Genomic DNA, 26,609 nt, shown 5'->3' with positions numbered 1-26,609 from the left:
TTCGGCAAAGGTTGGCTCAATGAATTAGGAAGAACATACTACGGAAAGTAGTTTCGAGGCTCTCCGGAGTAGGAACACACCTAGGAGAGTGCTAAGAAAAGACTTGATCAGAACAGAAGACCCGGGACAAGGATGGGGGAAAAAGAATCTCAAATTTTCATTCTGTCCCAGACCCTCGGGAGACTCACTGATTGCATTTGCCCTCCCGAGTTTCCCGCCTCCAGAAGCGAGCCGCCCCCTACCCCACCCCTGGCCACGCCCTCTCTGGGGGTGTGGGCCGCAGTTGAGCCCGGAGCCCGCCCCGCCGGGTAAGGCGCAGCCCTCACCAGGGGGCGCAGCGCCCTCGCGTCTGTCGCCTGCACACGCCCCCTGCGCCCGGGGCGCACGCCGGTCGGAAGCTCGAGTGCCAGGCTGGGCTCCCAGGGACCAGCGCGCCCGCCATGGCCATAGACCCGTTGAGGAGGCCCTGCGAGTGAGGGAGGTCATGGAGGAGGAGGCACGGCCGGCGGCGGGGCCCGGCGAAGCGGCGACCCCTGCGCGCGAGGCGCCTCCCGCGGCTCCCGCCCAGGCCCGCGCAGCCTCAGGTGGGGTCCCGGAGTCTGCGCCCGAGCAGAAAAGGCGGCAGCTCGGGACGCTACTGCAGCCGACCGTCAACAAGTTCTCTCTCCGGGTCTTCGGCAGCCACAAAGCGGTGGAAATCGAGCAGGAGAGGGTGAAGTCCGCCGGGGCCTGGATCATCCACCCCTACAGCGACTTCCGGTACGGGGGGCTCAGTGGGGAGGGCGGGTGGAGCTGCAGAGCCACCTCCGACAACCCAGCCTGGGATTCCTAGGCGGGTTACCACAAGGTCCTCTATGTTTTCTCAGGTTAGGGAGACATGAGGGACAGCAGATATTTAGAGAATCTCCAGAGACTTCGGTTTTCCCCGTGACCCACCTGGACCACAGACACTGTAGGAGTTTAGAAACCTTGCCTCTTCCACTACTGTTTTCTGGGGGTGTGGGAAATTATATCCTACCCCAAAGCTGGGAGACCTGAGGGAGAAGCCTAGCTCCGCTCTCTACCACGCTTTACCCACGCCCCAAGCGCTTGCCCAGATCAGCAGAGCAGATCAGGGGCCCTGAACTACAAGGGAAGCTGGGAACCCTGGAGAGTGACCGGGGTCAGTCCGGTCCGCGGCCCTGTTTGCTGTCCGTGGTGCTGAAAGCGGGATGGGCGGGGCGGGGCTGGTACTCTGGAGGCTTGAGGAGGAAAGCTGGGGCTCGGCCACCGCCCAGGTGTTTCCCGTAGAAAAGGGACAGAGGGTGGGGGAGTAGCCATTTCACAGTCCCCCCCCCCTTCAGGCTGTGCGTCTACATCAAGGTCGCTAGGGGAGAAAGGCTGCCCTGTCCTTGGGGACGTTGAAGGACAGCTTTTAGATGAAGAAATGAGGTGTGTCTCTGGAGCCTGGGAAGAACAATCGGAGACCCCGACAGTACCTTCCAGCCTTAAATACCCACTCCCTGTATTTTTACTCCAGTTCTTATCGCTCGTCCACTTTGCTTTATTATTCCTCTCGCCCCTGCCGTCTGTTCGCCGCAGATTTCCTCCCCTCCCCCAGGTCCCCCTCCGACACATCCCCTCAGCGTCCTTTGCCACATCACCCGCTGGGCTTGTGACTGCTGTGAGTCAGGTTGTGAAGATGCTCTGAGGGCATGGCGAGGGAAACCTTTGCCTCTAACCAGTGCCTCCTCAGCAGCTTTGAAAAGAGGGAGATCAAGGGTTTGTTGCTGAGTGAAAGTATGAGGGGCTTCCGGGGTGGGTCCGGGCTTGGGACCCACCAGCTGCTTTCGGCGGCGGAGAGGATTGGTTTCGCAGTCATCAGAAGGGACTGCGTTTGGGACTTGTGCTGCCATGAGATGTGTGTGAGACCGGAAACGATCATGTGTGCGCCAGTGATTTCTTTCTCTGAATGAAGGTGTCCCCTGTTTCCCTCCTGGCCTCATCTACACAGCTTCCTCTGCAGCTCAGCCAGACTCTCAGCATGCACAGGCAGCCCAGGAGGGAATAAGTGCACAGCTCCAGCCAAGCTGCCTCCGGATCTCCTAGGGAGTCGGCTGAAGTGCCGTGGGGGAGGGGTGGGCATCCCTGAAAAGCGCTGTTGAGATGTGTGCTGGATAGCCTAGTCCCACCCTGGCCACGGATGACAGTTCCCCCACCCACAGAGAAACAGTCCGTGTTTTAGCTGTGTTGGAGAAGAGGAACGGGGTGGGGAAGACTGAGGAGGGTAGGACAGCCTAGACCAGAAATAGATAGAACTGGAGATGGGAGAGGCAGCCACCTTTTTTAGAACTCTGGAGATAAGAGTGGATGAGCCATAAGACAGCTACAGTTTACACAGTGCTGCCATGTCCATCGTCTCTGGAGACTACTCAGCAGCCCAGTGAGAGCACCATAGGGTGCTTAGTTTTAAGAATTTTTTTTGTTTTGTTTTTGTTTTTCGAGACAGGGTTTCTCTGTGGCTTTGGAGCCTGTCCTGGAACTAGCTCTGTAGACCAGGCTGGTCTCGAACTCACAGAGATCCGCCTGTCTCTGCCTCCCGAGTGCTGGGACCAAAGGCGTGCGCCACCACCGCCCGGCAGTTTTAAGAATTTTTACAACAATATTGGAGCCATTGTGTGTGTTGAGTGTGTTTATTTATGTGGGTGGGTACAGCTGCGTGCATGTTTACTTTTTGAAAAAAAATAGATTTATTTTATGCGTTTTGCTTGCATATATATCTGTATATTATGTGTGTGTCTTTAGAGGAGGACAGATCTGGAACAAGAATTACAGGTGGTTGTGAACTCCCATGTGGGTGCTGGGAACTAAACTTGGGACTTCTGCGAGAGCATCAGATGGCTTTAACCACTGAGCCAACTCTCCAACCTGTGCCCATGTGTTGTGCTTAAGTGAGCATGGACATGGGCTTCTCCCTCAATTGCTCGTCACTGTTTTGTTTTTCTCTTTGAGAGTGTCTCCCCGCAGAACCTCGAACTCATTGATTTAGTTAGGTTGTCTGATCAGTCAGTGAGCTCCAGGAACCCACCTGCCCCCCCCCAGCTCCGGGTTACAGATGCACCACTGCCCCCCAGCTCCGGGTTACAGATGTACCACTGCCCCCCAGCACTGCCCCCCAGCTCCGGGTTACAGATGCACCACTGCCCCCCAGCTCCGGGTTACAGATGCACCACTGCCCCCCAGCTCCGGGTTACAGATGCACCACTGCCCCCCAGCACCGGGTTACAGATGCACCACTGCCCCCCAGCACTGCCCCCCAGCACTGCCCCCCAGCACTGCCCCCCAGCATCGGGTTACAGATGCACCACTGCCCCTTCCATGTGCGTACCAGGGTCAACTCAGTTCTTCATGTTTGCACAGTAGATGATGCTTGCTGACTGAGCCGTCTCTCCAGCCCTGCCGTAGTTTTCTGTTGTTGTTTTGGTTAGGAGTACATGGGATTTAACCTAGACCATTGTAGATGCCAGTTAGTTTGTTTGTTTATTTATTTTTGGATGATGACCCTTCATCCCAGTTCACTTTTAAACTAAAAACCTGTTTGTTTGTTTATTTATTTAGAGTGAGTGTGTGTGTGTGTGTGTGTGTGTGTTTGTGCGCGCGCACGCGCGTGCATCCTCACCGTGCTGTTGTGGCCATACAGTTGCTGGGAATTAGTTCTTCCTTTCCCTTTGGGGTTTGAGGGGTTGACTCAGGCCGCCAGACTTGACTACATGTGCCTTTGGTCTCCTGAGCCATCTTGCGGGTTTCTTTTTATTTTGAGACAGAGTCTCCCCAAGTGCCCAGGCTGGCCTTGAATTCTCTCTGTATTCCAAACAAACCTTGACCTTGTGATCCCTAGCCACAGACTTCACCTGGTATTAGGGATCACAGGTCTGCAAGCAGGCCTGGCATGTTACAGAGGTCTAATAGAGAGGGGATATACCCACATTTCTGAGTAGTGTAAAGCAAGCTCATGTCATAACTATTGCCTTAAGAGTGTGTCCATATCTGCAGTACAATATAATCTCACATTCCTATCTCAAATCCACTGTTCTCACTTTTCTTAGGTAATTAAAACTAGATCCTCAACTATACTAAGGACACAACTTACCTCTGAATTTTATCTTAATTCCTGTATTCTAATTTTGGGGGTACTGCACATGCAACAAGCCTGACACCCTAGGTTCAGTTCCAGGGACCCAAATGGTGGAAGGGAGACTGACTTCTTCATACATGTGCTGTGGCATGCACACGCCCACACCCACACGCAGGCACTCCACTGTAGACGGAAAATATATTTCCTTTCCTCATCTTCTGTGGGGAAGGAAGAAGAAGAATCTTTTAAATTTTTATTAACTTTTATTTTCTTTTTATTTTTTTTCCTTTTTCCTTTCTCTCTCTTTGGGAGCTTTGGGGGGTTTTAGTAATCTGCCCACTTGATCATTTGGGTCATTGCTTTTTGTCTCTTGAGTCTAACTTGTAAATAAAGAAAGTAGTATTAAACAATACAAATAATTTCACCGTAAAATAAAGATAAAATAGAAAGGCAGTAAGATAGAGCAATGAAGGTGCTTACTGCACAAACCTGGTAATCTGAATTCCACCCTCAGATATGAGAATGGAATTCACAAAGCTGTCCTGGCCTCTACATCACCCTGTATCATGCACACATACACAATTTAAAAAAGTAAAAATTAGGAAAATAGAAAGGCTTCAAAAACAGTTTGAAGTCATTCTTCTGTGACTCCCAAACCAATGCGTACTAGTTTAGTTTTGTCTGTTTGGGGACTTTGTCTACATGCAGTTATCTAATTTATACCCTACGTCTCTTGCTTCTCTTGCCCAATGTCAAAAATGAGAGATTCAAGGTCTGGAGAGATGGCCAGTGGCTAAGTGTTCTGGCTGCTCACCCGTGCTGACTAGTGTTACCAGATGAGATAGGTGAGCACCAACCCAGAAACACTTTGATCTGCAGTGGTGACCTACCTGTATGATATACACTAGTGCCATAGTAGCACGGAAGCTGTAGACTATGAGCATGGTTAGTAATAGAATAGAATGAGCATGGTTAGTAATAGAATAGAATGAGCATGGTTAGTAATAGAATAGAATGAGCATGGTTAGTAATAGAATAGAATGAGCATGGTTAGTAATAGAATAGAATGAGCATGGTTAGTAATAGAATAGAATGAGCATGGTTGGTAATAGAATAGAATGAGCATGGTTGGTAATAGAATAGAATGAGCATGGTTAGTAATAGAATAGAATGAGCATGGTTAGTAATAGAATAGAATGAGCATGGTTAGTAATAGAATAGAATGAGCATGGTTAGTAATAGAATAGAATGAGCATGGTTAGTAATAGAGTAGAATGAGCATGGTTAGTAATAGAATAGAATGAGCATGGTTAGTAATAGAATAGAATGAGCATGGTTAGTAATAGAATAGAATGAGCATGGTTAGTAATAGAATAGAATGAGCATGGTTAGTAATAGAATAGAATGAGCATGGTTAGTAATAGAATAGAATGAGCATGGTTAGTAATAGAATAGAATGAGCATGGTAGGTAATAGAATAGAATGAGCATGGTTAGTAATAGAATAGAATGAGCATGGTTAGTAATAGAATAGAATGAGCATGGTTAGTAATAGAATAGAATGAGCATGGTTAGTAATAGAATAGAATGAGCATGGTTAGTAATAGAATAGAATGAGCATGGTTAGTAATAGAATAGAATGAGCATGGTTAGTAATAGAATAGAATGAGCATGGTAGGTAATAGAATAGAATGAGCATGGTTAGTAATAGAATAGAATGAGCATGGTTAGTAATAGAATAGAATGAGCATGGTTAGTAATAGAATAGAATGAGCATGGTTAGTAATAGAATAGAATGAGCATGGTTAGTAATAGAATGAGTAGACTCCTAACACCACTAGTTGCGCTCACTGTCTTAGTCACTGTTGTATTGCCACAAAGAAACACCATGGCCAACGAAGCTTTTATAAAAGAAAGCATTTAATTGGGGGCTTGCTTACAGTTTCAGGGACTTAGGCCATTGTCATCACAGCCGTGAGTGTGGTCCTGGAGCAGTAGCTGAGAGCTGGATCCTGGTTCACAGGTGGACAGACAGAAGGAGAAGCTGAGACTGATCTGGGCTTTTGAACCCCAAAGCCCACCTCCAGTGACATACTTCCTCTATGAAGGCCACACCTCCTAATCTTTCTAATCCTTTAAAGCCATTCTACTCCCTCTTAACAAAACATTCAAATGTATGGACCTGTGGGGGTTATTACTGTTCTCATCAGAAAAGCTTCCTCCTGTGGTAGATGGGAACAGATACAGAGACCACAGCTGGACAGTGTGGACAGTGTGTGAGAGCCTTTGGAATACTCAGTCCTAAATAGGATGTCTCTATCAAATCCCTTCCCTCAGGATTCAGGGAACTATGCAAAAGAGGAGGCAGAAAGATTGGAAGAGCCAGTGGGGATGGAAGACAACAAGGAATAAGGCCTTCTGGACCCTGCAGGCTTACTCCTACGTGAACTCATAGAGACTGGCAGCATGCATAGGGCCTGCACAGGTCTAAGCCAGGTGGGGTACAGTATTGATAGGGAAGTGGACACAAGCACCCATCTCTAGCCTAGAAGCTGTGTCCACTTAACAACCCCTAGAAAAGGAAACCTGTCCCCCAGTGGTGTCTCACTGGGTTTACAACCCTTAAGGGCAGGGCACCTATCAGCAGTAGACAACCAACGCAAAATGAATTCAGTGGTGTTTTGGAGGACTTAAGTCTCACAATGCTTTGCCTGGGCATTCTTCTTAACCTTACAGGTCTTTTGCTTATATCTTATGGTTTCCATTTTGTGTTCTTAAGGAATTTTGTTGTGTGAATTATTTCACGTGTGTGTATTTCTTGTGCTTTTTCTTTGGCACTTTTTTCCTGCTTGTTTCTTTGTTTCATCCTCTTCTGATTTGTTTAGTTGCTTGTTTGTTTTTTATGAGAGAGAAAAAGATATGGATTTGGGTAGCTGGGGAAGCAAGAAGGATTTGGGAGGAGTTGAGGAAGGGGAACCCATGGTCAGAATATGTTGCATAAAAAAACCTATCTTCAATAAAAAACTTAAGTTTTTTTTTTTTTTTTTTTTTTTTTTTTTAAGTCCCTGCTGCCCTTATAGAGGATCTGGGTTTGGTTTCCAGCCCTACATGGTGGCTCAAAACTGTGTAACTCCAGTTCTAGGGGATCTGACGCTGTCTTCTAACATGCTGATGGTGTCCTTACATATGTGAGAACAGACCACACACACACAAAATCAAGCTAAATCTCTCTCTTTTCAAATGTGAGATTTAGCCGGGTGGTGGTGGCATATGCCTTTAATCCCAGCACTTGGGAGGCAGAGGCAGGCGGATCTCTGTGAGTTCGAGGCCAGCCTGGTCTACAAGAGCTAGTTCCAGGACAGGCTCCAAAGCTACAGAGAAACCCTGTCTTGAAAAAAAATCACATGTGAGATTTATTTCTGCCGCTGTGCGGCATTCCAAGCTGTGGCTGTGTTTACCTCTATATATTATGCCTTACTTACCTACATTTATTTTTTAACTTTATGTTTTCTATATGTGTGTTTTGTCTGCATGTATATCTGTGCACCTTCTGTTTACCTGGTGCCCTTGGAGCCGAAGAGAGGATCAGATCCCCTGGAACTGGAGTTAACAGATGGTTATGAGCTGCTGAATGCTGGAATCAAACTCGGGTCCTCAGCAAGAGCAGCCAGTGTTCTTAACTGCTGAGCTATCTCTGGCCCATTTTCTACTAGTGGGCCTTTGAGTTGTTCCCAAGCTTAGTCCTGCTGTGGACATTAGGGGTTATATTTCCTAGAGAGCATGCTCCCATTGGGTGTTTATACACAAGAGTGCAGGGAGCACAGATGTCTAACTCTACTAAATATTGCTAACTCTTTTTGCAAATGGTGACTCCAGTTTCCACTCTCAGTGAATTTAAATGACCATTTTGTGATTTTGTATCTTAACCACTCTTGGCTGTATCAGACGTCTAGCTGCTGACAGGGTGTGACGCGATTGATCTTGCTTTCCGTCACTTACTTACCTTAGGTTTTACTGGGACCTGATCATGCTGCTGCTGCTGCTGGGGAACCTCATAGTACTGCCTGTGGGCATCACTTTCTTCAAGGAGGAGAACTCCCCACCCTGGATTGTCTTCAACGTCCTGTCTGACACTTTCTTCCTGCTGGATCTGGTGCTCAATTTCCGCACTGGCATCGTGGTGGAGGAAGGTGCTGAGATCCTGCTGGCGCCGAGGGCCATCCGCACACGCTACCTACGCACCTGGTTCCTGGTTGACCTGATCTCCTCCATTCCTGTGGATTACATCTTCCTTGTGGTGGAGCTGGAGCCACGACTAGATGCCGAGGTCTACAAAACAGCACGGGCCCTGCGCATCGTCAGATTCACCAAGATCCTTAGCCTGCTGCGGCTGCTCCGTCTCTCCCGCCTCATCCGCTACATACACCAGTGGGAGGAGGTGGGGCGGGGAAGTGGGGGATTATCAGACTCCTTGGGAAGGTGCTATGGGTGGAGTCCTGGTGATTTTAGGGATGGGGAAGATGTTGGTAGGAGAGACATAAGGACAGAAGGAGGACTGGGAGTGAGGTCTGAGATGAGGGTGGGGATTCAGAGAAGTGGAGGACTACAGCTGGGCAAACACTTGAGGACGAGTGGATTCTTGAGTGGGTGATTGGGTATGGAAAGGAGGTGCCTCTTCGGGCAACAGAGTATGTGGCTCAGTGTGTGTTGTGTCATCTCATTGCCTCTTGCACAGGGTGACTGTCACACAGACACCGTTGGTTGGTATACCTGTGTGTATGGGTAAGAGTTAGTACGTGTGAAGCAAAGAGAAAGGCTTCTTAACACAGTGCATTCCTAGGAGTTAGCTGGGGTTTTGATTTGGTTTCAGCTTTTTGAGAAAGGCTGGGCTTGGTCTTTTGACAGTCCTTTTGCCTCAGCTCCCAGGTGCTTGGAGTACAGGTCCAGAAATGACCTATTATCCTTAATGCTATTGGAAGAGGGATGCTGGTGTTAATCCTTGTCCTGAGGATTACACTGTGAATGACATTTCCTGTTTTCCCAGGCTGCACCTGGGCAGCTTGTACAATCTAGAACTCTCTGAATCTCAGCCTCAACCCTGTTTAATTCTAGACACAGAGTTGGTTTCAGTATGAAAATAGCAACCCTGTGTTGTAAGGTCCTATACAAATAAATAACCCTTCCAAACCTCCATACCTCACTGGGGTTTGAACCTAGGGCCTTACATATGCTGGGCAAATGCTTTGCCACTGGGTCATATACCCAGTCCCCTTTTGAGTTATTTATGTTATTTTTTTTTTTTTTTTGATTTTTCGAGACAGGGTTTCTCCGTATCTTTTGGTTCCTGTCCTGGAACTAGCTCTTGTAGACCAGGCTGGCCTCGAACTCACAGAGATCCGCCTGCCTCTGCCTCCCGAGTGCTGGGATTAAAGGCGTGCGCCACCAACGCCCGGCTATTTATGTTATTTATATGCATGTATCTGTACTACAAATGTGCCTGGTGCCTGTGGAATTAGACTGGAATTGTGAGTCTCCATGTGGATGCTGGGAATCAAACCCGTGTCCTCTGGGAGAGCAGCCAGTGCTCTTAACAGTTGAGCCATCTCTCCAGCCCTTACTTCTTATTTTGAGATAGGGTCTTACTAAGTTCCCAGGCTGCAAGCTGAAGAGATGGTTCAGCAGTTAAGAGCACTGGCTGCTCTTCCAGAGGACCCAAGTTCAATTTCCTACTCTTACATACTGATTCACAACTGTCTGTAACTCTAGTTCAAGGGGATCAAACACCCTCTGGCCTCCAAGGGCACCAGGCATGCATATGAGACACATATATGTAGACAAAACACCCATGTACGTAAGCATTTTGTTTTCTTTTGTTTTTTGAGACAAGGTAGCCCTGGCTGTCCTGAAGCTTGCTAGTAAGACCAGGCTGGCCTGAACTCAGAGATTCACCTGCCTCTGCTTCCCAAGTGCTGGGATTAAAGGCATGAACCACTATACCTCACCCAAAGTTTTTTAAAAATTGAAAGACAGTCGGGCATAGTGGCGTACACCTTTAATCCCAGCACTCGGGAGGCCGAGACAGTTGGATCTCTGTGAGACCAAGGCCAGCCTGGTCCACAGAGCAAGTTCCAGGACAGAGAAACCATGTCTCGAAAAACAAAACAAAAACAAAAAAATTGAAAGGAAAAAAAAAAGTTGCCTCAGTTGACCTTAAACTTCTGACCCTCCTGCCTCAGTTTCTCTAGTCGCTGGTGTTACAAGTACTTGACACCAGGCCAGGTTAATAGCTACATTTTTTTTTTTTTAAAAAAAAATTCAGAGAGACTGGGAAAGGGAGAACGAGGTTCGGGGGGGAATCTGCAGGGCTGGAACTGGAGGAAGACCAGCAAAGAGGGGCTCCTAAACATAGCACTGCTTCCTTGGACTCCTCAGATCTTCCACATGACCTACGACCTGGCCAGTGCGGTGGTTCGAATCTTCAACCTCATTGGGATGATGTTGCTGCTGTGTCACTGGGATGGCTGTCTGCAGTTCCTGGTCCCTATGCTCCAGGACTTCCCTTCCGACTGCTGGGTCTCCATGAACCGCATGGTGGTGAGAAGTGCCCCAGCTCTGGTACTCCTGGGTCTCTTCTGCCTGAACAGCAGGGATAATCGTGGGTAGCAGGAGGCGGGAGATGATCCAGAAAGATGACAGGAGGGGTTAGTGCTGAGGGAGGAGAAGGGCAAGAAACCTGGAGAGAGGACGTGCCTGTATGTTGGAGGGAACAGGCAGAAAAGGAATCCTAGACAAAACAAAGGTTCCCACGCACAAAGGAAGCCCCTTCTGCTCCGGGAGCTCCACACACTGAACGAGTGACTGCTGATGGGAAGGGCTGAAGGAGAGGGTGCGGAAAGGGGGGGGGAAGGGCCGGTGGAGAATGACTCTGAGGGGCCTATGCCCTGTTCTGTCTGCAACATGCTCTGTCCCCCAGAACCACTCGTGGGGCCGCCAGTACTCTCATGCCCTGTTCAAGGCCATGAGCCACATGCTGTGCATTGGCTATGGGCAGCAGGCGCCGGTAGGCATGCCTGACGTTTGGCTCACCATGCTCAGCATGATCGTGGGGGCCACGTGCTATGCCATGTTCATCGGTCACGCCACTGCGCTCATCCAGTCCCTGGACTCTTCCCGGCGGCAGTACCAGGAAAAGGTTAGTAGGGACAAGCGCAGGAAGGGGTGGGGCATGGGGGCGTGCTCCACACCCCTGTGTGAAATACTTCCCTGTCTGTCCCTTCGCCTCTGTCCTTGGACCCCTCCTCTGTCCACATTTGGGTTTTTCTGTAACTGCTGTGTCTGTCTTCCCTGTATCTACTATTATCCATATGTTCGTTGTGGCTCTGTGTATACCATGTTTATCACCTTTGGGTCCAACTTGTGCCTGTGACTTTCTGTCTACACACCCCCGGCACCCCATTATTTTGGCCCCGTGTCTCCGCATTTTCTTCTTACTGGCAACTGGTATTGCCTCTTCAGTACAAGCAGGTGGAGCAGTACATGTCCTTCCACAAGCTGCCGGCTGACACGCGGCAGCGCATCCACGAGTACTACGAGCACCGCTACCAGGGCAAGATGTTCGATGAAGAGAGCATCCTGGGGGAGCTGAGCGAGCCGCTTCGGGAGGTGGGGCCAGGATGAAGAGAGCATCCTGGGGGAGCTGAGCGAGCCGCTTCGGGAGGTGGGGCCAGGACAGACCTTGTGGGCAGGGCTCTTCAAGGATCTGGGCTTCCGGAGGTGCTGCCTGGGTCACAAGAGTGTGCTTATGTGTTCCGGTGGGGACCGAGGTCTACAGATAGCCCCGTGGGAGACTCTCTGAGGGAGGTGGCTTTCTCATGGAAGGTCTTATGGGAGCGAAGGCTGTATGAAAGGAGACGTAGGATGCCATTGTGGAGAGGTTTTGAAGGCAGGTCCTCAGGGAGGCCCCCATACCCACCACACCATCCTCATCCACTCTTCACAGGATGGATGAGGTTTCTGGAGACAGATGAGCTTGGTGGGGGCATCTTCCAGCAGGGGGCCACACCTGTCTGATAGGCCCCTCCTATGTCCAGGAGATTATTAACTTCACCTGCCGGGGCCTGGTGGCCCACATGCCGCTGTTTGCTCATGCTGACCCCAGCTTCGTCACCGCAGTGCTCACCAAGCTCCGTTTTGAGGTCTTCCAGCCAGGGGACCTGGTGGTGCGTGAGGGCTCCGTGGGCAGGAAGATGTACTTCATCCAGCATGGGCTGCTCAGTGTGCTGGCACGGGGCGCCCGGGACACTCGCCTCACTGACGGATCCTACTTTGGGGGTCAGCAGGCCTCGGGGAAGGTGGGGGGTCATGAACATTGGACAGCATGCAGGTGCTCCCTAGGATCAGGGCCCCACCTGTTGGTGCTGCAGAATCACAGAACAACCCTCCCCCAAACCTTCTCAGTGAACCTCTGAGCTGGGGCCTGAGGCTCCGTAGTTTATTTTTATTGGTTGATTGACTGATTGATTGAGACAGGTCTCTTTATTATGTAACTCTGGCTGTCCTGGAACTCGATGTGTAGACCAGGCTGGCCTCAAACTCACAGAGATCCGCCTGTCTCTGCCTCCCAAATGCTGGGATTAAAGGCGTGCGCCACCACATATGGCAGTTGATTTTTTTATTATTTTATTTTTATTTTTTCTCAGGAGAGTCCAGTGCATGGACAGGCTGCGAGCCATGGGGCCCACGGCCCTGTGGGATTATTAACTGACAAAATGAGGGAAAGCTAGGGATGACGCAGAACTGACCCACAGACTTAAGCTTTGTGGCGCTGTCTAGGAACCCCGCCTGTGCCAGCCGATGCCCAGAGTGTCTTGAGGCTCATACCTCCCGCCGGCCGCCTAGCTGCCCACCACCTGCAAGTGTCCCATCAGTTGCACTTTCTGTCCATTTAGCCCGTTTTTCTCCTCTGGGACAGAGCCATAAGATGGTTTTGGAGTTAATGTGGAGTAGAGTGATTGGGAGCACCTGGGGCTGGCAGACCTGCTTGTCGGCTTAGTTTGGAGAGAGTGAAAAAGTCAGATGTGCAGGTCTGGAGACAGTTAGGGACCTCACGGCAGGTAATCATTAATTTCTCCCAAGTCTAGGGACGGATCTGAGAGCGAGCGCTGGGTTGGTGGCTGCAGGCCTGGTGGGAGGCTCTGAGGCTCCTCCTAACTTTCGCAGAGATCTGCTTACTGACTCGAGGCCGGCGAACAGCCAGTGTAAGGGCTGACACCTACTGTCGCCTGTACTCACTCAGCGTGGACCACTTCAATGCAGTGCTCGAGGAATTCCCAATGATGCGAAGGGCTTTTGAGACTGTGGCCATGGACCGGCTTCGTCGCATCGGTGAGACCTGTCTACTCTGTCTACTCGGGTTCGGGGCTGGGCCTTACCTCATTTCCGCGGCATGAAGCATCCCTCTAGTGTGTAGGCACTGCATCCCGACCCACCCAGTTCCAGGCCACGCCTTCAGCAGGCCTTTTAGCAGCCATGGATATGTCTCCCTAGACCTTCCTTCTCCAAGTCCTCCTGAGGACCAGTCCTTAACTTCACCATTTCTCATTGATCCCACCTTCCAGTTCCCATTGCCAAGCACTCTATACTTCTGACTCCCCATCCCCTATCTCTCGGACTCCCCCACACTCTGATCTCCAACCTCCTCCATCTCAGATTCCTTCCCTTTCCTAACTTCTTGGTCCTGGAACAACTTGCAGGCAAAAAGAATTCGATATTGCAGCGGAAACGCTCTGAGCCCAGTCCAGGCAGCAGCGGCGGCGTCATGGAGCAGCATTTGGTACAACACGACAGAGACATGGCTCGGGGTATTCGGGGCCTGGCTCCTGGCACAGGAGCTCGGCTCAGCGGAAAGCCAGTGCTGTGGGAACCGTTGGTGCATGCGCCTCTGCAGGCCGCTGCTGTGACCTCCAACGTGGCCATAGCCCTGACTCACCAGCGAGGCGCTCTGCCCCTGTCCCCAGACTCTCCAGCGGTCCTCCTTGCTCGATCTGCTAGGCGCTCAGCAGGTTCCCCAGCCTCCCCGCTGGTGCCTGTCCGAGCAGGTCCTCTGCTGGCCCGGGGACCCTGGGCGTCCACCTCTCGCCTGCCTGCTCCACCTGTCCGAACCCTCCACGCCAGCCTATCCCGAACAGGGCGTTCCCAGGTGTCCCTGCTGGGCCCTCCCCCAGGAGGAGGTGGTCGAAGGCTAGGACCTCGGGGCCGCCCACTCTCTGCCTCTCAACCTTCTCTGCCTCAGCGAGCCACAGGTGATGGCTCTCCTAGGCGCAAAGGCTCTGGAAGTGAGCGTCTGACCCCCTCGGGGCTCCTGGCCAAGCCTCCAGGGACAGTCCTGCCGTCCAGGCCGTCAGTGCCTGAGCCAGTTACCCCCAGAGGCCCCCAAATTTCTGCGAACATGTGAAACCTTAGGTTACACTGGCCTTAGCTATTGGCGTGAAATAATGTGGGCCTGAGGGTAGAAGCGCCTTGGGAAAGCAGATGGGATCTAAAATACTGCCCCGTACTACCGAGTAGCTGTTCCATGTCCAAAACTCAAGCAGCCGCAGCCTGCTAATCCTAATCATCCGCTCATTTGTCATAGGTGCCTACTGCCTGCCGTGTTCAAGGAAGGCATTGCGCTAGGTACTGTGTCTCCACTGCCAAGTAGAAGTGACTCGAAGCCCTCTGACAAGGGTATCCCCAGACCACCGTCCTGCCAGGTGCAGGCGTGGTCTCCCAGCCCTGCCTTTACTAAGCAGAAACTCTTGCTGCCACCATCACTGCCAAGTAACTACATGGCTGTTTCCTTGTCAGTGTCCCTGCAGGTTCTGCCCAGTGTGTCTTATCTTCCTGTCCCCTCATCATAGCTGGGTACAAATGTCTAGGGTCTCCTCTACCACCTGCTGGCCCTCCTATCACACCAGGTGAGAACACATATGTGCCCACCGTAGCCTGCCCTCCACAGCTCCCATGTGGTAGCACTGCCTTTGTGAACTAGAAGCTGCTCTTCACTGTGCTCCCTGCCTCAGTGGTATTGCCCCAAAGCTAAGGGACACTTGACACCTTTTCTATGCCAGCCCAGTTCCCCCCAGGTGGGGGGCAAGGGGCTGAATCCTTCCGTGACCTTTTATCTTTCTTCTGTCTTATTTATTCAGTCATTTATTATTAATTTTATTTATTCATTTGCTAATTCGCCTTATTCCTTTTGTTACTCGCTCTGTTCTTTGTTTTCTCCACCTCCTGGTAGGGAGGCTGGGGGACAGGGGGCCATCTCTGTGGTCCTTGCACAATGTTCTCAGGAGCAATACTCAAATTTTCTGTATGGAGGTCATGGAAAGGGGGTGACAGGTGGACAGGGCAACACTTATTTCTTTTCCCTCATCGGGCCCAGGAGGAGGGCCTGGAGTCTCCAAACACCTGCCTTCTCAGGGACAAGAGCTGCCCTCTGCTCACCCACTGGGGCCATGACCACACATCTCCATTTCTCCAGGGTGGGGGGACTCTGGGATTCTTGGCTTGTGGAAGTTGTTTTTATAACTGCATCTAAACAGTTGAGGTTAAAAAGAAGAGATCCAGTTTTTGCTTCTGATCTGGGGGCTAGAGGGCAGTTAGCTGTGATCATCTGGCCCGGCAGAGCAGTGGGCATGAGAATAGCTAGGTAAGTGGCTTGTAGATTCAGCTCCAAGGTTGTGGAGTCAAAAACTAAGGCTGCCTGGAGTCATCCCTACCCGTGGGAGGGTCACACAGGAGGATTTTCTGTGGATCTGAGACCAGGCTATACAGTGAGACCTTGTCTGGCTCAGTTTCCCCCAGTACCATCTACTCTAACTTTAGAGTGTGGTTCTGTGCTCCACTGTTCCAAGAAGGAGTGTTCTGATCCAACTGAGGAGGTCACATTTTGCTCAGGAAATGGTCATGTTTAAAAATAATGGCTCTATGGAAATTGGATGAGATCACCCTGTTTCCACTTCCTCCATTCTACTGCTAGGGAGCCTAGAGAAATAGAATTAACCACTGGGCTGGGATTAAAGGCTCAAGGCATTTTAGGATCCGGTTGAGCGGATTGAGACAGGAATTACAATTGATGCGGCTGGGTAGTCAGTGCATAACTAGACGGACGTTCAGGGCCTGTGTGAAGCGCAGCGTTGAGGCTGGAGGGCAGATGTGGGGCAGTGGGAGGGGTGCAGGATGGAAGAGATGGGGTGTAACTAGCTCAGAAGAGGGAGAGCCAATTCAGGATATGGTCAGCACCCGCATAATGTTGGTATAGCCAGAGCCAGGTCGCCAACCTGTCACCACAATCACCAGATCACCAACACGGAGGAAGCCACGGAGCTTTCCTGAGGGAGAAAAAAGTGGCAGTCAATGAAGAACCTGGGTCAGCCATCACTAACCATCACCTCTCTAGGAGAGAAGGGAACCTAACTAGTGGAGGAGGGGGAGGGGTGTGTGTGTGGGAGGGGTGTGGATGGGTATGTGTGGGGTGTGTGTGAGGAGGGGGGTGGGGGTGGAGGGAGTGGGGGAGGGATGTGTGGGGAGGGGTGTGTGTGAGGAGAGGTGTGTGTGTGTGGAGGGGAGGGGGAGGGGGGTGTGGGGGTGGAGGGCTGTGTGTGTGGAGGGGTGTGTGTAGCTTGTGTGTGTAGAGGAGTGTGTGTGTGTGGAGGGTTATGTGGGGGGGTGTGGAGGGGTGTGTGTGTGGAAGGGTGTGTGTGAGGAGGGGTGTTTGTGTGTGGGGGTGTGTGGAGGGGTGTGTGTGTGTGTGTGTGTGTGGAGGGGTGTGTGTGTGTGGAGGGGTGTGTGTGTGGAGGTGTGTGTGTGTGTGGAGGGGTGTGTGTGTGGAGGGGGGTGTGTGTGTGTGGAGGGGTGTGTGTGTGGAGGGGTGTGTTGTGTGTGGAGGGGTGTGTGTGTGGAGGGGTGTGTGTGTGTGGAGGGGTGTGTGTGTGGAGGTGTGTGTGTGTGGAGGGGTGTGTGTGTGTGTGTGGAGGGGTGTGTGTGTGTGTGGAGGGGTGTGTGTGTGTGTGTGGAGGGGTGTGTGTGTGTGTGTGGAGGGGTGTGTGTGTGTGTGTGTGTGTGGAGGGGTGTGTGTGTGTGTGGAGGGGTGTGTGTGTGTGTGGAGGGGTGTGTGTGTGTGGAGGGGTGTGTGTGTGTGTGTGGAGGGGTGTGTGTGTGTGTGGAGGGGTGTGTGTGTGTGTGGAGGGGTGTGTGTGTGTGTGGAGGGGTGTGTGTGTGTGTGGAGGGGTGTGTGTGTGTGGAGGGGTGTGTGTGTGTGGAGGGGTGTGTGTGTGTGGAGGGGTGTGTGTGTGTGTGGAGGGGTGTGTGTGTGTGTGGAGGGGTGTGTGTGTGGAGGGGTGTCTGTGTGTGGAGGGGTGTGTGTGTGGAGGGGTGTGTGTGTGTGGAGGGGTGTGTGTGTGTGGAGGGGTGTGTGTGTGGAGGGGTGTGTGTGTGTGGAGGGGTGTGTGTGTGTGGAGGGGTGTGTGTGTGGAGGGGTGTGTGTGTGTGGAGGGTGCAAGCTGCTGTTTCTGAGCTTTAAGCCCCTGCACCCATGTGGATGCCCTAATGGGACAAATGAGGGCAGGTGTGGTCATGACGACTATAAAATAAAATTTAGTTCCTGCTCCTCTGGTTCTCTGCTCCCACCTCTTCTTGCTCCTGTGTCCTACTAGGTTGTGACAGACAGCAGCAGACTTCTTAGGGACTCTTCTGCTCCCCCTCCCTCCCCTTTGAGTCAGGGTGAGGAGCCAGACTGGGGAGCCGAAGCAGAAGGTCTCCAAACTCACCGCTTTCAATACCAAATTGGACCCTTCGATCCACATCATCTGCCCAGATGGCTTCTGGCGGCTCACGGTAGAGCACGGGAAAGACTCCTCGGGACAGGTGGACCTGGCGGGCAGCCTGGGCTGAACGAGTCACAGCAATGACAGCTGCCCTAGGTCGGTACCGAGACAGGAGCTGAGCTGAGCTGGATGTGGGGGAGACAGAACATCACAGGGTAAATTAGGGTTCCAGGTATTACTAACAAACCACATTTCCCTGGGTAATTATATTTCTCCAGCCTTTGGCATTCTCACTAAATATTAAATAGAGCACCTACCACAGCTGGAGAGGTGGCTCAGCCATTGAGAGCACTTGCTGCTCTTGAAGAGGACCTGTGTTTGGTTTTCAACACCCAAATGGTGGCTAACAATTTGTAAGACCATTTCTAGGGGCTCTGACACACTGGCACCAACCATGCAAATGGTGCAGACATACATGCAGGCAAAAATGTCCGTCCATATTTAAAAAATAATAATAAATATAAAACCCAGTTTAGAGAGATGGCTCAATTCTTAAGATTACAGCTCTACCAGAGGCCCTGAGTTTGGCTCCTAGCAGCCACATCAAGTAGCTTTTGGCCTTGGATACTGTACACAAATGCACATACCCCCACATACATGTCATTAAAATAATAATAAATTTATTAATAAATAATTAATAATAAAAATAATAAAAAAATCTTCAAAAAATTAGAAATGTAAAACTAGCCATCAAGACATAGTGACATGTGTCCATAACCCCAGCGCTTGGGAGTGGGAGACTGAGGATTCAGTTCAGGCCTGCTGTAGCTAAGTAAGTTTCAGACTAGCCAGGACTAACGAGACCCTATTTCAGAAAAATTAAACAACAAAAGAGGGGAAACTGTCTAGAAGATGTATATTTACATCCTACCACCCTTCATATGACACGTAATGTCACTTGTTAATCCTCACAGCCCCATGGGGGAACAAATGACAAACTCACAAAAACCCAGGGAGACAGATGGCTTGTGGGGCCCAAGGGAGTTACTTAGGGTCTCACGGTTAAGTTCAAGAGAAACTCCTCAGAGTGCAGGCTTCCCGGGCTCTTCAGGAACACCTCGGCACTGGGAAACCCTCTCAGGCCCAGGAACCCAATGTCCTGAAGCCAACATTAGATTATCACCTGCGGAATCCCTGGGGCTCACTGGCACAGGCCCCAGAGCCCGGAGAGACGCCTTTCCTGGTCTCTAGCCTTCGTGACCATCTCTTTTCCTGCCCTAAAGCCATTCTTTTCATCGCGCGCTGTGTCAGCCCCTCCCCGACCAAAGCCCTGTTTCCAGTCTGTCTCTCACCGGCCGCTCGTGGTCAGCACAATGATCGCGGCAGCACAGCACTTGAAGGCAGCCTCCACGGCCCCGATAGCCGTGATCTCAGTGGGATCACGGCTCAGTGGCGCTGCCCGTCGTAGCTCCTCAAACAACTGGCGGTGGTACACAGCGGCCTCTGCCTCTCGGGCAATCTGCAGGCACCAGTAAGTCAGGTTGAGTAGAGTCAATGCGGTCCCAGAGGGATCCGAGTCCCTGGTTCATCCGCTTTTCAGGACTAAGTTCCTACCGCGTGTTGCATCTTTACAGCCTCCACAGGGAAGCTGCCCTTGGCGGTCTCTCCCGACAACATGATACAGTCAGCCCCATCCAGCACAGCATTGGCCACATCGCTTGTCTCCGCCCGAGTTGGTCGAGCCTTAGTGATCATGCTCTCCAGCATCTGGGTGATACCACGAATGTCAAAATCGTAGAAGTCACATTCAGATAGGGGACCCCGCCCATACTATTTTTCTTTGACTCCACCTGCACTCTTAGAATGCCAGGATCACGTGAGACCCTGAAAAGTTCACGTCATCTCCACCTAACTTTGTTATTTGTGGCCAGACACTAGACAGCAAAATGTGGAGCTAAGGTTTCTCAGCCCTTTAAAGAATAGCCCAAGGCGTCACGCCTTACCTGTGTGGCACAAACGACTGGCTTGCCGGCCAGGTTGCAGCGCCCAATCATCATCTTCTGAGCCAAGAAAACCTTCTCGGCTGGGATCTCAATGCCCAGGTCACCCCGTGCCACCATGATGCCATCGCTCACCTCTAGAATTTCATCAAACCTGGGAGGTTGGAGGAATTCAGGCTGGGGCAGAGCCAGGAGATGCAGAGAAGTGGCTAGCAGAAGAGGGGCAATGGGCTAATGCGAACAAAGACCAAGTCTCACTTTTTCACGCCTTCATGGTTCTCGATTTTGCTGATAATTTTGATGCCCTGTCCTTCCGGCCCCAGGGCAGCCCGGACTGCAGCCACATCGCTGGCTTTCCGTATAAAGGAGGCAAAGATGATGTCCACATTATGCTCCACCCCGAAGCGCAGATCCAAGAGATCTTGCTCAGACAGCCCAGGAAGGTCCACCTCTGCATTCGGCAAGTTCACACCCTTCCTGCTACCCAGCACACCACCGTGCTCCACTTCAGTCACCAGCCCCTCTGGGCCTGCGGGTGTAGAGGGAGTCGGCATCAGGGCAGGCACCGCGCTCCAGGCACAGCAGAGGAAGCGCTAAGCTTGGAGCCTCAAGGAACCAGGGACTTCTGAGCCCTTCACCTCCTCCACACACACCAAGAAAAGACATGAAATGCCCAGCCCCAAACCGTGATGAGGGCAGAGAACCACTAAGACAGGTGGGGAAATAGAGCCAGGGGAAGGTGTGAGTAATCTAGAGTAGACCAAAGAGAAGAGAAGGTGTCCCGTGTTAGGAGGCACTTGCGCACCGATTTTCCGCACCACTAAAGAGATGAGTCCGTCGTCAATGTAGATGCGGCTCCCCACTGCAAGGACGCGGACGATATTGGGGTAGTCCACCCACACTGTGTTTGCGGTGCCCCGTGTCTGGAACTTCGGGTCCACAGTCACCAGCACCTGTGAGCCCTTCACAATCTCCACCTCCGACTCTGGGCCCTGGGGGCGGGGCCAGAGAAACATGAGTATCTCAAGTGGGAGGGTAGAACCAGCGTTGACCCCCTCTTCTGCCCCAGAGCTCTAACAATCCTCCAAGCCCAGACAGCGCCGACCCTACACAGGCTTCTCACCCCCTCCAGGATCCCGGTGCGTATCTCCGGTCCCTTGGTGTCCAGGGCGATGGCCACAGGCCTGTAGCTGAGCGGGGAAGCTGCAAAGCTCTCAGCTGCCTCTCGGATGTTCGTGATGGACTCTGCATGGTACTAGCCGTGAGAGCGAAAATGTCAAGGGAAAGTGGGCAGAACCTGGGGCGTCCTCCAGTTCCGCCCTCCAGGACCTCCCCACACCTCATGGGAGCCATGGGAGAAGTTGAGTCGTGCAATGTTCATCCCTGCCTTGATCATCTCCTGGAGGCGTTCCACAGAGCGAGATGCTGGCCCTGGAACCAGAGATCCCACTATGAAATTCCTCCCAAACCTGATTGACAGCAAAACCCATCAGCGACCTCTAAGAGATTGCCCCAATCTTCGCGGTCCTCCATTCTTGGCCTTTCCTTTACTCCTGTTCCACTCCAACCAGCACACACCCACCACCTTGGCAAGGCAGCTTTTTGGATGTTCAGCCTCAGTCAGGCCTTAGGTTTCTTTGTTAGCAAGTGACTTAGCATTAAGTGCCTCACTGGTTACTCTAGGCTGTGAAGAGTCAGAACACGAGACCAAGTGAGAGATTTCAAAGAGGACGGGTCTCACTGACAGAGCTGAGTTCTGTCCAAGTCTCCACCCTCCTCATCAGAAATCAACCACAGCATTTGATACATACTTCTCTCCTCTTCCCCAGTCTCCTTTCTCGCTGTGCAGAAGAGGGAACCCAGGGCCTCCTAGATGCTCTACCATGGAGCTGCCTCCGGCCTTTGTTTTTCTTCCTTTCTTTTCATCCATCCCCCATAGCCTTCCTTCCGAGACAAGGTCTCCTGTAATCCAGGCTAGCCTTGAACTTGCTATGCTACCGAGGAAAACCTTGGACTTCCGATTCTCCTGTTCTTGCCTCCCTGTGCTGGGATTTAGGGTTTGCTGTACCATGCCCAGTTTATGCCGTGCCAGGGATGGAACTAAGGGCTTTGTGCTCACAAGGCATCCCCTCTGTCTTCTGAACTACACACCCACCCCCTTTCTCCTTGGCCTTGAGTTCTTGTTTTATTTGTTTAATTTTAGTGTGTGTGGTCAGAATCCACCATGTGGGTTCCGGGGATGGAACTCAGGTCATCAGGCTCCATGGTCAGAGCCATCTTACCAGGCCCTGGGGCCTGCATACTCGATCCTCTTGCCTCAACCTCTCAAGGGATGCCATTAGAGGAGCACACCAGGAGCGTGACATCACGCTCGTGTGTGTGTGTGTGTGTGTGTGTGTGTGTGTGAGGTGTTTGTGTGTGCATGTGCTATGTGTGTGCATGTGCCTGTGTGGATGCGTGTCTGCCTGGTCCCCAGCACTTCCCGTTAGCACCTTCCCTCCTATGTGCCCCGACTGCTTTACTTGGAAGACAATCTGTGCAGAAGACACCTTTCTTTCCTTTTCCTTCCTTATTCATTTTTGAAATAGGGTCTCTATTTAGCCCAGGTTGGCCCCAAATTTACAGCATCCCCCAGATCTCAGTTTCTCCAGTGTGGAGACTCTAGGCTCTAATTCTGCTGATTCCTATCTTATTTATTTATTTGGTTTTTCGAAACAGGGGTTCTCTGTGTGACTCTGTCTGTCCTGGAACTCGCTTTGTAGATCAGGCTGGCCTTGAACTCAGAGATTCATCCATTGGCCTCAGCCTCCTGAGTGACAGAACTGAGGCATACACCATCGTGACCAGCTGCTGATTCCTATTTCATATCTCAGTTCCAGTCACTCACCCAATCCCAGGGCTGAGCATCTGACTCTCATTTGTCTGTGTGTGTTTAATGTGTTCCTCACATCCATCAATCCATCAGGGAAGTCCCATGGCTCGGCCTCCAACAAGGCTGTTTTGAGTGAGACCATACTTTTCCGCCCCACCCACCGTTAGTACTGCAGGAGCTGGCTCTCACTCAACACCTCAACCTATTGCCACGTTGGGTGATGCTCCTCCGTCACCTCAGCCATGGGGAGCCAAGGCACAACAATGAAGAATTCCAGTCCAACCTTGGCTATAGAACAAGAGACCTTCATCAACAAACTGAAAAGCAGAAACAAAAACAAAACAAACAAACAAAGAAAAACCAGTGATATGAGATTCTAACCCCAGGAGGGAGCTGAGGCAGGGTGACAGCCTCTCTGAGCTGGAGAAAGGAGTCAAGGCCAGCCAGGACAATCTAGTGAGATTATATCAAAATAAAAAGTAAAAAGAAAGCTAAGGATAGGAACCATAGTAGAGCCTTTGTGAACCATTCTCGAGGACCTGAATCTAATTCCTAGACTCCCTGCACCCCACCTTGTTCTCCCCTCCCCCAGTCTCTTCTAGTCGGTTAGACCTTGAAGCTACCCTAGGCTTCCTTTCTGTTTTCAGATTTATTTTTAAACTGTGTGTGTCTGAGAATGAATACGTGCCCGTGAATAAGGACAAGCATTTCCAGGCAACTGTAAATTACCCAGTGGGAGTTTTTGGGAACTGAACTCAGGTCTTCGGAAGGGTTGTGCTCAGTCTTGATGACTGAGCCCCAGGGCACCTTGGTTTCCAGTCATTAACTTCCCTTTGCCTGGACATCTCTTCTCCCAAAGGTCTATGAAACTACTTCTCCCCTTGCCATCTTCCTTCTTCCCCTCTTATTTTCAGACTGTCATGCAGCCCAGGCTAAGCGCAAAGTTAATACATAGCTGAAAATGACCCTGACCCTCTGACCCTCCGACCCTCCTACTTCCACTGCCCAGGCCTGGGAACACGGGCTGCACAGCAGTAGCTGATGCTGGGGCTTCAAGCAGGGGAGGAAAACACTCTACTGATTGGCCACATTCCCTGTCTCATTTTCGTTTCTTGATGTTGTGACAGGATCTCGTGTTGTAGCCTCATCTGGCCTCAGCAATCCTGCTACCTGGGCACTCAGAGTGCGGAGGTTACAAACATGAGCCCACCACCATTCCCATCTTCCTTTGCAATATTTGCTGAGGTTTTTTTCTCAGCTGCCCTGGCCCCTATTTAGGATGACAATCTTCCTCCTGCCCTGGAGTGTGTGTCTGTGTGTGACTGTGTGTGTGTGTATGTCTGTGTGTGTGTCTGTGTGTGTGTGTCTGTGTGTGACTGTGTGTTTGTGTGTGTCTGTGTGTGTCTGTGTGTGACTGTGTGTGTTTGTGTGTCTGTGTGTGTCTGTGTGTGTCTGTGTGTGTCTGTGTGTGACTGTGTGTGTCTGTGTGTGTGTGTTTGTGTGTGTTTGTGTGTGTCTGTGGGTGACTGTGTGTTTGTGTGTCTGTGTGTGTGTCTGTGTGTGTGTCTGTGTGTGTGTGTCTGTGTATGTGTGTCTGTGTGTGTGTCTGTGTGTGTGTGTCTGTGTGTGTGTCTGTGTGTGTGTGTCTGTGTGTGTGTCTGTGTGTGTGTGTCTGTGTGTGTCTGTGTGTGTGTGTCTGTGTGTGTGTGTGTGTGTGTGTCTGTGTGTGTGTCTCTGTGTGTGTGTGTGTGTGTACTGGATATCCCTGACCACCCCTTCTCTTTACTCACAACTTTCTAACACACTGAAATACTGAGGTATTGAAATAAATAGTTACTTTTTTTTTTTTTTTTTTTTTTTGGTTTTTCGAGACAGGGTTTCTCTGTGGTTTTGGAGCCTGTCCTGGAACTAGCTCTTGTAGACCAGGCTGGTCTCGAACTCACAGAGATCCGCCTGCCTCTGCCTCCCGAGTGCTGGGATTAAAGGCGTGCGCCACCACTACCCGGCTTTTTTTTTGTCTTTTTAAAATAAAGTTTCTCTATGTACCCCTGGCTGTCCTGGAACTTGCTACATAGACCAGGCTGGCCTCAAACTCACAGAGATTCTCCTGCCTCTGCCTCCTGAGTACTGGGATTAAAATCTTGGGCCACTATACCTGACTTTGAATTAGTTACATTTTATTTATTTAATTGAATTAGTAACATTTTAATAAGTCATTGCTTAGTGTTTGTTGTCCCACCTGCCAGACTTCGCTCCCCTGTTTATTTACTGGTCTGCTCCCAATCCCAAACCCTGTCTACTAGGTGCTCAACATCCCATACCTGTGATGTCACTGCAATAGATCTTGCAGGAGGTCTAGAAATTCAAGGCTAAGACTATACAATATGGGCTATATAATAAGCTTAAAACCACCCAAGGTGACCTGAGACCCTGTCTCAAAAATCCAGCCTCAAACAGATGTGGTGGTGGACGCCTTTAATTCCAGACCAGCGCAGGAGGCAGAGGCAGGTGGACCTCTGAGTTCAAGGCTAGCCTGCCCAACAGCGAGAGCTACAGAAATAAGACCTTTTCTCATAAAAACATCAAACAAACAACTACCCTCTCCCGCAAGAAAACCCTCACAAATGCTTGTTGAATGAATGACCGTGTCAAAGATTGCAAAGATTAAGGAGAGACCATGAGCCGAGCAGTCTCACCAATGGTGGCAACGATGCCGGTGCTGCGAGCCGCCACAGGCTCAGAGTCAATGTCCAGGAGACACAGGTGTTCCAGGAAGGTGTCCGCCATAGCTGCGGGCAGTTGCTGCTGCTGGAAGAAGGCAGTGCCCAGCTCCTGGGTCAGCTGGGCCACACTAGCACGTCGAAGGTATCCCGCTGGCCCTGCAGTAGAAGGGGACTCAGGGTCTGGCACAGACACCTGCCTGTCGTCCATGAGCCTCCTGCAGGGCATGCTGCAGCCGTTCAGCTCCCCAGTTTGGGGTAGACCTTCCTTCAATGGGAGTATGTCATGCAGAGGGCACTTTGCTTAGTCTCAAGGGTCCTATAGTGCAGGCTGCTAAGCATGTTTTATTCCAATTTTGCAAATAAGGAAAAGGATTTCAAAATGGTAAAATACATTGTCCAAGAAAATGCATCTTCCGGGTAAGATGATTTAAATCTAGGTCTAGCTGACCCCAAGCTCAAGTTGTTAATTTCCTTCTAAAAAGACCCTTCCCCATCTCAGACTTCTTTCAGTCTGCTCAGCCTCGCCCCCCAGATGTCTCCTTCAAACCTGCGTCTCATTATCGAGCCCCAGAATCACCCAGCTCCTTTCCCTAAGATCCGTTTACTTCCTTCCAGCTCCAAACAATTCCCTAGCTTCCTGACCCCCTTCCCAGTTCCCTGCACCCACTCAGCGCTGCTCCAGGCCCCAGGGATCCTGCAGCTTGACCCAGCCCATCTCTGAAGAACATTTTGCCCAGAGAAGTACCTGCCATGGCGCTGAACACCTGCCGTGCCTGTGGGACTGCTTTATGCTGGGCTGTGTCCGTGGCATGAGATTAGATCAGCCCTGAAGACTAGTTAAAGTATAACCAGCTAGCATCTCTCTTCCCAATGGAAGCCTGTATACCAAGGGCCAGAGTCCAGGAACCACGGGAGTGCCCCGTGGCATCGGTGCCGCTGGATCCCCTTTGGCCTGTCTGCAGAGCCTGGATCAAAGGCTCTGATCAGGTCTGTGTGTGACACAGGTAATACCGTGATGGGCATCCTTCCCCAAGGCCTCCGCCCCCCCCTCCAACTCTGATTCTATCCTAGTTCCCCCTCTGTTCAGTGGTAGCCC

The 26,609-nt window shown here is 51.2% G+C and overlaps 2 protein-coding genes across 2 annotated transcripts; one reads left to right on the top strand and one right to left on the bottom strand.

Annotated features, from left to right (window-relative positions):
- Positions 1-417: 417 nt before the first annotated feature.
- Positions 418-15,148, top strand: Hcn3 (hyperpolarization activated cyclic nucleotide gated potassium channel 3). The gene is made up of 8 exons (XM_041656067.1): positions 418-759; positions 8,122-8,551; positions 10,546-10,707; positions 11,087-11,305; positions 11,629-11,775; positions 12,204-12,444; positions 13,333-13,497; positions 13,866-15,148. Exons 1-8 carry the CDS (start codon positions 485-487, stop codon positions 14,564-14,566), a joined length of 2,340 nt encoding a protein of 779 aa, XP_041512001.1. The 5' UTR covers positions 418-484; the 3' UTR covers positions 14,567-15,148.
- A 188-nt stretch (positions 15,149-15,336) lies between these two features.
- Positions 15,337-26,295, bottom strand: Pklr (pyruvate kinase L/R). Its single transcript, XM_041656068.1, has 11 exons — positions 26,259-26,295; positions 25,487-25,669; positions 21,258-21,349; positions 21,042-21,173; positions 20,724-20,910; positions 20,177-20,447; positions 19,922-20,072; positions 19,533-19,685; positions 19,271-19,437; positions 17,922-18,103; positions 15,337-16,484 (listed from the first exon to the last, which is right to left on the bottom strand). Exons 1-11 carry the CDS (start codon positions 26,263-26,265, stop codon positions 16,378-16,380), a joined length of 1,632 nt encoding a protein of 543 aa, XP_041512002.1. The 5' UTR covers positions 26,266-26,295; the 3' UTR covers positions 15,337-16,377.
- Between the last annotated feature and the right edge of the window lie 314 nt (positions 26,296-26,609).

The sequence above is a fragment of the Microtus oregoni genome, unplaced genomic scaffold, assembly GCF_018167655.1.
Source record: "Microtus oregoni isolate MIOR12 unplaced genomic scaffold, Mior012 000007F_ref0000211, whole genome shotgun sequence".
NCBI lineage: Eukaryota > Metazoa > Chordata > Mammalia > Rodentia > Cricetidae > Microtus > Microtus oregoni.
Note: the sequence above shows the minus strand (reverse complement) of the source record. Positions and strands in the feature narration are given on the sequence as shown.